A 10,713-nucleotide genomic window follows, 5' to 3' on the forward strand; every position below is an offset into this window, starting at 1 on the left:
GTCTGATTTATTTATTTATTTATTTATTTTTATTCATCGCTTGTATTTAGATATTTGAAGGAAGGCTGTCTTTTAAGGCTGTTTTTACTTCTTGTCTGTGCATCACCTAATATTCATAGTATCTTGGTGTTACAACCATTTTTGTACATAAATATTGGCAGGATAACAGCTACTCTGGTACCATTCAGAAGGCATACATGAGAATATACGTCCTCTGCCTTGTAGTTCAACCAAGGAAATTTAGGTTGTACAAAAGCAGAGTCAGACACTTGCAGCAAGATAGTGACCATGTTAAAACTGCCTATACATTAATCTAGGACTCTTTCTCTAGATCTTAACGTTCTTATTCATTTGCAACCACATCCTCTCAGTTTCTACAGTAAAATAAGTAGTGCTATCACAGTGCATAATGTATTACTGTTACCCACCTTTGAAACAGCCCAGCGATTTATTATCACTAAATTTGTAAGTACTCCTGATAATCTGTTTCTTACTCTCATTTATACTTCAGAGTTTTTTAAACCTAGATATATATTTTTTTAAACACCCTCTTCAGGAATTACTCCAGTTGATTATTTTGGAGATAAATAAAGAGAATTAAGTACCGATTCAATATAGATTCATACCAAGGTTTAAGTGCAAAGACCTTGGTATGTTGCTTTCTACATTTTTTTTTTTAAGTGGCTACATCATAGGATTTTCTTTTGATTAACTGGCTTTTGAGTATACCCTACCAGAATATTTAACAGCAAATCTACTATATTAAGAGAACTCAAATGATGGTAGAATTTTCAGGTGATCAATCTCCCCTCACTTGATCTAAGGTACATCTCATTGAGCCAATTCTCTTTTGTCTGATAAAGGTGTAATTCTAAGTGTATTTCTATATCTGCAACAGCTGTAATATAAAAGTCGCTGTATATGAGAGAGACTAAAGTACTCTGTTAATTGAAGCTGTGTAGTATGGTGTGGAATTTCCAAGCACAGCTGAAGTCCAATTTCACCGATGCCAGAATTGTGACACTGCTAGACATTGACACTAAAATCCAGCTATACAGGTATATATATATATATATACAGGTGTATATATACCATAGGTGTACATATAAAGGTATATATATATATTTCCTTATACCTGTATAGCTGGATTTTAGTGTCAATAGGTGTGTGTTTTCTTTTTTCCTCCGCTGGCAAACAGTGGTGTTGCTCAGGTTTATGATATAAGGTCAGTAGCAGCGCTGGGAACCCCAAAGGGAAACAGTCATTTCTGAAACAACAACTAGACAAAAGAATTGCCTCCAGGGCTTTCTGGAATAGAGGAGAACTACTGTAATTAAAAATTATGTTAAGTGATATTCCCTGCTATGTGGTTGTTTTGATTTCTTTGGGGAAAAGTCTTGCCATGTGTTTTCTAATTCTTGTGTCCGTTCACTGTTGTAAAGTCTACTGTAACTGTCAGATGTGGTGATCTATACAGTATTGGTAGATGCTGACAGAATTAGGAATCTCAGCTATACAAACAGGGATACAAACAGGAGTGGAAAGCTGCATATTTAAGCTTGCAGACAACTTCAACTTCATGCCTCTTTCTGTTCATCTGATATAATTCTACCATTTTTATAGATTTTCAAGCCCACACTGGATAGAGATCTGTGATAAACTCTTACCTTATTGCTAACACTGCTTTGAGCAGGAATTTAGGCATAGACTTCCCATGGTCTCTTCTGACCTGAATTATGGGCAGTTATTGGGAATTATATGAGACACTGGCTGTGCCATTGTTACCACCTGGGGGAAAAAAAGAAAAACTGAAAAACCCCAAACCCTTAAGAATTGAGCAGACAGGGCTTTTTCTTTGCAGGATTTTCTTTTCTGCTCTCCTTTTTCCTCTCCTTATCATGCCTGTTGTTTTCTTCTCCACTTCTTGTCCCCCCTCTTTTACTTGTTTCGGGTGCAAAGTCAACTCAGGGATTCTGAAGGGACCTAGTGTTCAGCTCTCAAACTTAATGATCTTCACTTATGACCCTCAACGAGCTCTACTGAAGAGAAGAGTAGACCCTTTAGCCTATGGAGTAGAATTCATAAAATAAATAAGTATAAATTGACAGGAATTAAGTTCAGCTGGGAATTAGCAGAAAATCATTAGCAATTAAAGCCAGTATGTTTTTGAAGCAGCTTTCAAATGGAAAAATTTTGCAGATGATTGAACTTGCTCAATTGCTTGTGTGGTTCCTGTGATAGGAACTCGACTGTCCTGTGTTTCCAACCACCATTTTCATCCTTTCTCTAAGATCAGACTGCAGTTACCTGGTTCAGTGAGCTATGTTTAGGCTAATACTTCCACCTTCTACTGCTAGCCCACAGCACATTTCTTGTGAGCTGTATAGTCTCTAGAGAATGACTTAAGAAGTGAAGGGAAAGAGGTTAGTGTGAATATTTTGCTTTTATCCTGACATTATCAAGTCAAAGAGAAGTACCCCAAGGGAAGCACAGGAATCCCTGTACCAGTGATGAGCTTACCGATCTATTGAAGACATAGAAAATAAGGTTGTAGTGGGAGGGCAAAGAGAAGGGGACTAGGCTGAACTAGGGAGTTTGAATTGTTGCTTCCTTTAGTAGGTACCAGCCTTTGCCTTGATCGCTGTGCTCTTCCCTCGAGATATTACCTTGAATGCATCAGTGCAAAGTTCTTACCTTGCCTCTGCTCACAAAGAGTGTATGTACTAGCAGCTGTGGGAGTGAAGGGAGTTGAAGGCAGGAGGAGAAATGTGCCAGATCTGATACCACTTTCAAATCTCCAATTGAAAACTGTTCGAGTTCTCTGATTCCAGCTTGCATCAAAAAGCTCCATTCTTTCCTTAAAATTGTCTACTGCTTGTTTTTTCTCAAATTCTACAGGTAACAAAGGATGACCGAAGTGACATTGAGTCAAGCTCAGATGAGGAAGAAACAGTACCTCGTTCAAAGACCCTGCACAGTACTATCACCACTAATGGGACTGGTGGTGCCAATGGGACAAATGGGTATCTTACTGGTAGCACATGCTCAGAGGAGCATTAATCTTTGAGTGTCACAAGACATAAACAGGATGAACTGTTTGCTACTGTAAGTAAATTAGAAGTTGTGAATGCTGTTTCTTCATTTATCTCAGCATAAAAAAAATTAGGAGTATTGAAGCATTCTGATAGTGCACTGCCATACTCCCTGTTTGTGAATGAAGACGACACATCATTCTGTATACGTAGGTAGGCATGCTGTATGTGTATGTAATTGACACAATGGGAGCAGTATTTTCACTTGTACCATATTTGAAATATTATTTATTCTGTATTCTTTCTGGGAACTTCTGGACAAAAGGGAACATCTATTCTCAAACTTTATCTCTTGGGATTCTCAGTGGTGGAGAGTATCACGCTCTGATCTCTTCTGTCCATTCCTGTTGCTTTTGCTGAGTCTGCTATAAATAATAACTGCTTTATTTGTTACTTACAAAAGATAGAACATAGCTTTGCAGATTCTAGATCTGCTTCAGATATTTTTGTTACTTTGTGTTTTAAAGTGCTGGTTTTGAAACTGCTTATCGAATCACACTGGCCATTCCTCCAATATAAAGTTTTAAAAGACTGGATTTATATGTTGAATGCTAGGTAATATAATCAATTAGCAATTAGGGAAAAAAGAACCATTATGATTGTGGAAATGTTACTTTAGAATAACCTAAAATTCAGAATTGGTGGTTAATTGCATTAGAAGTAGTTTTGATTAGTTGTGCAAATGTCCAGAAGCATTGATGTCAGCAGTTAGGATGCACTCATTCTTGCCTTTTATTTTTTCTTGCAATTTTTGACATCTATTATGACAATCAGCTTTTTACACAGATTCCATGTTGAAAGTGCACCATTGTGAATCCAGAACTCACTCCTGAAACTATTCTTCCAAGTTCATAAAGATGAGAGCAGAGAATGAAAAAAGCAGCAGATGAAGTCATTGCTTCCTTGGACACAGTTTATTCTAGGTATCGTTCTTAGAGACATTGCCACTTTTTTAGTAGGCTGAAGAGAGAAAAGACAGAATGCCATACATTACTAGAAGTAGTTTAAATGCATGCAAACTTCAGCAAAATTCACTTAATATAATTCTTAACATAAAACTTTGAAGGTTCAGCACTATTCTATCACTTTTATAAATAAAATTAAGACTGTCTGCAAAATAATTTTGCTCTCCTGTTTCATCAAGGATATATAAACTGTGTCCTGAAGAAGACAAAATAATACCCCAAATAGGTATTATTTTAACATGATATACTCACTTGTTCCTAGATCAGAGTTTGATATAGGATGCTAAGGATCATAAAACTCTTGCAGGACATTTTTCTGTGATTTGTGATAGCAGTGCCAAAAGTAGGCAAGGTTCTTGGGCAACAGACTCTATGCAACCTACTGTTCAACAGTATTGTGTATGTGCACACAGAACCAATGTGCTTATAGACCAAAGACATATATATATAAAAGAAAAAAAAAGAAAAAAATATGGAAGGAAGGAATAAACCAGGAAAAAAAATCTAACGGCATGTCTTCTGTATTGAAAGGGACTGGAATGCTGCTTTCAGCAGAAAGTCTAGTCTGGGAAATATTTTTTTATTCCTTCTACCTATGCAAAATGGTAAAATAAAGATGGTTTCTGGCATCATAATACATGTTTAAAGACTCTATTGTATACAGAGTCCACTGAAGAAAGTTTAGTTGCCACTTCTCTCTTTTTTTTGGGGGGGAGGAAAAAAAGCTTTGTTCTATTCTACCTGTGAGTCTTGAAAACTTCTGAAACTTTTATTACTCATAGGCACCGTTTGCACATTAGCAAAAGACACGCTGAAAGTAAGGACAGAATAGTATGAATGAAAATCGTACCACCTCTTAGTAGAAAACAAAGGTAAGAAAACAAAAAAGTTCTAAATCATGGGAGAAAAAATGTCAGTTTTGCTACTTATGCAGCATCCTTTACTATTCAGCAGTTTCATAGTTTGTATGTCCCTGAGCATATCTGAAGGAGAAAGGAAGTCTTATTTAAATCTCCCTCTCCTCTAAAAGCTTCTTTGCCTCTAATTTTTTTTTCATCTGTCTTCTGTGCCTCTGATTTTAATGCAAGTAACACATATGAAGATAGCATGTAATACAGATGAAGATACCGTGATTGCAATAGAAGCTATCCCATCCACAGTATTTGAATGGCCACTGTTTAAGAATTATTGTTAAGATTATGCTAAGGTTTTAAAACAAAATGATCTTGGGATTTATTGAATAAGTGTTATTAGTTCTGAAATCTGACTTGCTAATTGACCTGGTCATTGAGAATAACAGTATCATAGAATAACCAGAGTTAGAATAGACCCACAGGGATCATTTAGTCCAGCTCCTGGCTCCACACAGGACCACCCACAATTCAATCCCTATGTCTAAGAATCTTGACTAAATGTTCCTTGAATTCCGGCCACATGAGATTGTGACCACTGCTCCACAGGAGATTGTTCCAGTGCCAACCAGCCTCTGGTGAATAGGCCTGAACATGCTTCCTTCATGATGTTCATTTCTATCTCTACTGGATTTCCCTTTTGCAAAGATAGTTACAAAACTGGCATTCTGGCAGATATTTTGTCTTATATGGGGGCAGAATGTTGCTCTAAACTGTCAGTGTACATCTATATTATTGTAACATCTTTGATATCTGGACAGAAAACAGTTCCCATTAACAATCTCCAAACAAGAGGCAGGTAACGTTGATCCCTGTTGATCCTCACCAGCTCTTTTGTATAGTATTGAGTCAGACCTACAGTCAGTGTTACAAACGCAGTTGACTAGCTGCCTCTGGCTTAGTGTATCCCCATTGTTAAATAATGTAACTTGGATTGAAACTTGGATTGAAATTGGTTTGAATTCCAAATTAAGTTGTATCTGTTATGCACTAAAGCATGTAAATACTTACTGTGGTTCATCTGACCTCCAGTAACTTATCTCCTATAAAACAGGCTTTTTGAAGTCTATTCATAGCAGCTTAGAATAAGTATAAATATGTCTAGAAAATAGGCAGAGTAACAGGGTCAAAAGGCATGTTTGTGAAAATGGGGTGAGAGCAAAGAAGCTTCAAGTACTTAACTAAACTTTGCTAAACAATTTTTGATGGAGATTCATATAATTTTTTATCTGTCCTTACTGAAAATGATCAGGTGTTTTAGTGATCATACTTGGCAGCGTGCTTTGATTCATTGCTTTGGCCAATGGATGTCAAAACTTTGGCCTAATCTTCCAGACAATATCACACACTTGTTTCCTTTTCAGTTGAATTTGTTTGCTTCTTTGCTGAAGAGGTTTGTGAGGTGCTTTTGGAGGCCGTTACATATGTAAAGGATAATCACACATATTCCTGAAAATGTATTAAAGTGATTCGCATGGCTCATGGTAAATGCGATATCTTAAAAGGTTATGTATATTCATACCTTCTGTAGAATTTAGAAATGAGGGTTTGTATTCTGTAACCTTTTTGTCTTCAACCTTTATGCTCTCTTTCTATAGTACAGTACACGACACAGTGGTTAAGATGTTGAAGTAGAAAAATGAGGAAGTGATGTGTAGAGTTTGTTAGTAAATGGTAGGAATTTTTCTTTCCTTAGCCAGTCCAGAGTATATTAAAATAAATTCAGGTCTCCCTTTGCTTACTGCTTTTCATATTGTCATGTTTTGTACCAGAAAAAAAGATATATATTGGGTTTTTTTCTTAAGAAAACAAAACAAACGCAAACACTTAAACATTGCAGAAAATGGAAGAAATATCTAATGAAACAACAATGGTGAACGCTGGAGTAATTTGGGTCTTGATTGTTGTTAAATAGTTCTAGTTCTATAATACCAAAGTGTCCCATGCTGTTTCCTTGTTGCCATTTTGTATTTTTTCTATGCGTTATTTAATTCCAGCAGAGCTGAAACAGGTGTCACAGCTTCAGATATGTTCAGCTCCTGTTTCAGATTGGGACCATTCTGTATGATTGCTGATGCCAAATCCTTTTTCTGAGATCCGAGTACATGCACTAAAGCTTTGCTTACAGTAAAATAATTCTTGTCTTAAATCTGTGTCTGTTTTGAATGAAAATCACTTCACAGTTCTGAATGGACCAAGATGGCAAATGCTGTTACCCTGCAGCAAATGTCAGTGATCAACTAAGAAGCATAATGCCTGTTATGTTCATCTTTTCATTAGCTCAGCCTTCCGTATTCTCAGATAAATATGGGCTAACATTGGTTTTCTATAGTTGATGCTTTGGTATTTTTTTAATCTATTTGCTACAACCCATTTTTGTATGTCTCCTACTTGTCTACTACTTATGACATTTGTTGTAAGAGAAGCTGTTGAATACTTTTTATCCTTCCTGTAATGTAAAACCTGTTAGGCCTAACTTCAGTGTTCTGCAAACTACAGTTGCCTTTAAACCATAAAGAAAAACCAATTTGTATTATTTGTTTTGATGGGTTTGATTTGGAGCAGGGATCTAATGGGAACTTCAGGAAGACAACCTTATTCTTTATTTCTTTTCTTTTTGGAAAACATTGATGGAAGTTTGGAAAAGTGACATATGTGTGTAGCCTTTAAATTGTAAAGATTTCTGAGTGCAGTTGCAATGAAAACACAGTGTTTGAATGTGTCTGTACAGAATTCTGTTTTTGAAATTGCTTTCAATTTGAAAAATAGATGAAAAGGCTATGAAATGATGTTTTGCAGCTGACAGTGATTACAGTGATTATATATGAGATGGAAAAAAAAAAAAAAAAGAAAAAAAAAGATTCTCATCTAACCTAAAATGATCTATGTAATTAACGACATTTTATAGCTTCTGCTGAACTTCATCTTCTGGTAGTCCCAGGATTTAAGTTTCATAGATAAGCTCTCATGTTGTACTGTGCATGTTGACTGCCTGTTGCAAGTCAGGGTTAGAGTGAGGCAGATGACACTACTTCAGCTGTGTTTTCATTACAATCTGGTGCTTGAGCAACTCTTTCAGAAATGCAATGATATGTAGGAACTCCACAATCCCAGACACAGTGATGTGCTAGCTAGCTGAAAGTCCTTTTATGTACAGCTGTTGTGTAGAAATTTGGGAGTTATTTTGAGTTTGACTCAGTTTGGTTTTTTCGTTGTTTCTTTTTATATTATGGACAATAAGTATTCCTCATGAAGTCTCTGGAACCAATTAATATTGTGGGTTATTTTAATTTGGAGACACTTTCATAATAAACATAAATATTAGGAATGTACTGTCAGTTGCTTTCTTTCGCATGACATGCAAACAAGTTTTCCTTTGTTTTGACTCATAGTCTGGTATCCCCACTGCAGATGCCAGCATTTTTAGGACAAACCAAATGTGTCTTTGCAGCGCTTGTCACTGTGGTATTGTCTGGTATTTCTTGGTTGAGATGGTTTATATCAATAAGTGTTAGAAGAGCAAGTTCTCTCTGTGAAAAAGAGACATTTTGCAAGGATTTCAAATATAAAATTCTGGAAGTTATCATTTCTGAATGTCCAGCTTTACTCACTTCAGAAGAGCTGTCTTTTTCTCAGTCTAGATGGACTTCATAGATGGAGTTTTATAAAAATGGATGTTCTTTTGTATGTTTCAGGTTAGACAGTCAGTTGGTAAAGCAGCAACTCTTGTGTACTTAGTTGGAATTTCTTTCATATGCTCACAGTTTTAGAGTTTAGAAGATACCACCATCAAGCAGCCTGTGGTGCAGCACTAGAACACTATGAGGAACTACTTTAATGATGAGATGCATAGAAACACTCATACAACTTCAGAAGAAAAATTAGGTAATGTTTTTGCAAAACGGAAGTACCAGTTATATAGGAATATTCACACATCAGGTGGAAGTTTTTCTTCTGGAAGACAATTAAGTCTGGAGATTTACACTGTATTTCAAGAACTAATTACTGCAGTTGTTAATATGTCACCATGGTAATATGTAGAAAAAAAATCTTGCAGATTTAGTATATCATTTAAATTCTTGTTAATTTAAGAGATGTACTGGAAGATTTAGTTATTTGGGAATTTATCCAGTTATATGCTTAATGTCTTTTTCTTCCTGTTCCATATGTACCACTCAACTTACATAGCACAGGTAACAGCAAGTGTGTACAGAAAATGGTTCAGAATAGCATATTAAAAAGCAAGCAAGAAAGAAAACAACAAGAATTTCTTGGTGTTCTGCCTTCAAGTCTGTAAAAATCTGCAAAAGCAGTGTGGTGGTTCTCAGAAGAATGCAGGAGGTCTGTGCTGCTTCGGAAGAGCTAAAACAGTGGCTGCCCACAGAGGTTGCTATTTGTGAGTTTCCTGCAGGACAGGAGGTGAGTGGAAGGAATCCAAATATGTAAATGTGCTCAAATTTCAATGTGACTCAGTAGTTCATCACACTGTGATGGGCAGAACCTGGGAGCATGCATAGAGGGATTTTCTGCTCTGCACCATCAGTTCAGGCTTTTCTAGTGCAGGTGGAGGGTGCTGTTTCCCTAACTCATGCTGATGTTTTTTTGGTGCTCTTTTGTTGTTCTGCATGATGTTATTTGCACCTTTATCTTATTTTACACTGCTTACCTTTGTCAGTATGTTGCCTCCTGAAGTGTATTTCACAAAAGAGAATGCCAATTTGTGCTCAGGTACGGAGGAGCCCTGGATGATTTTAATGTGATTATCACAGGTTATTTTTTCAGAGATCCTATGTTTATTTTATTGGGGAATTTTAAAGTATAAACACACCCTTTATTAAAAAATGTAAGACATATCAAATGAATAATGCTATGAGTAGTGAGAATGAAATTAGAATGCATGTTGGGCTAATTTAGGTGTCAGAATTCTTACTAGTGATTGAACATTCCCTCTGCACTCTCAAAGCCATTCCCCAGTGAAAACTTAAATGCTAAGCAGCTGCCTTTAAGTTTGATAATACTGAACCTTTCTGTGCAAGGCAAATGCAAATTAATTCTGCAAACGAGATTATTTTATTTTTACACGTGTTCTGTGAAGCTTAGCTATGCATATGTTAGAGGGGCAGAGGCTTAGCACTAGAGAATAGCTGGCTTTCCCTAGTTAGTTGCTGCTGGTCTGTTGGAGGAGTCACAATATTTGCTTTGCTTTGCACAAAGGAAACAAGTGAGGCTGGCTGTAGGAGGCAGCCCGTGCTTGTGGAAACCATTGAAGAACGTTGTGAAAATATGCTTTAGAAAGTAGTATGCTAGTAATATGCTAATAGAAGAAAAGCACAGAAAGATTTTCTTGGAAGGTCCTACTTTCATGAAATTCAGAGTTAATGTTCAGTGTGAGACGCTATGGATTTCCACATAAAACAGACTGCAGAAACCCCTAAGATTAGGTACGCTGGCAAAATAAACAGATGGAGGTAAAGTGTTCTGAGGGAAGAGTAACCCTACAGGTGCAGAGACAGTGGGAGAAAAAATTGAAAATAAATAGAGCTGACAAAAATTTTGGAACATTAAGCACAGCAAATTGGACTAGAGCTTGTATTGTTAGATGTCAGGAGAAAAAACTGCCAGTGCAGTTGTGAGACAATCTGAAAAGGTAACGTTCAGAAGGAAAGATGACTGTCTCCTCTGTACAGCTTGAGTGCTGATGGTCTCAGTAGCCTTCTTGATTCAGAGATATCAGAGCAGCCATCA

At 36.6% G+C, this 10,713-nt stretch overlaps 1 protein-coding gene across 5 annotated transcripts in view; it reads left to right on the forward strand.

The window, feature by feature from the left end:
* The window catches only part of CERS6 (ceramide synthase 6), a 113,243-nt gene extending 104,947 nt beyond the window's left edge, over positions 1-8,296 (forward strand). For 4 of the 5 annotated variants that reach the window (XM_052674991.1, XM_052674992.1, XM_052674995.1 and 1 more), the window contains one exon: positions 2,899-8,296. In XM_052674991.1, the coding sequence (XP_052530951.1) occupies positions 2,899-3,060 (162 nt within the window). In that variant the 3' untranslated portion in view covers positions 3,061-8,296. The remainder of the gene's footprint in view (positions 1-2,898) is intronic. The other variant, XM_052674993.1, reaches the window with a different exon arrangement.
* Positions 8,297-10,713: the final 2,417 nt, after the last annotated feature.

The sequence above is a fragment of the Tympanuchus pallidicinctus genome, unplaced genomic scaffold (genome assembly GCF_026119805.1).
Source record: "Tympanuchus pallidicinctus isolate F22 unplaced genomic scaffold, pur_lepc_1.0 scaffold15, whole genome shotgun sequence".
Lineage (NCBI taxonomy): Eukaryota > Metazoa > Chordata > Aves > Galliformes > Phasianidae > Tympanuchus > Tympanuchus pallidicinctus.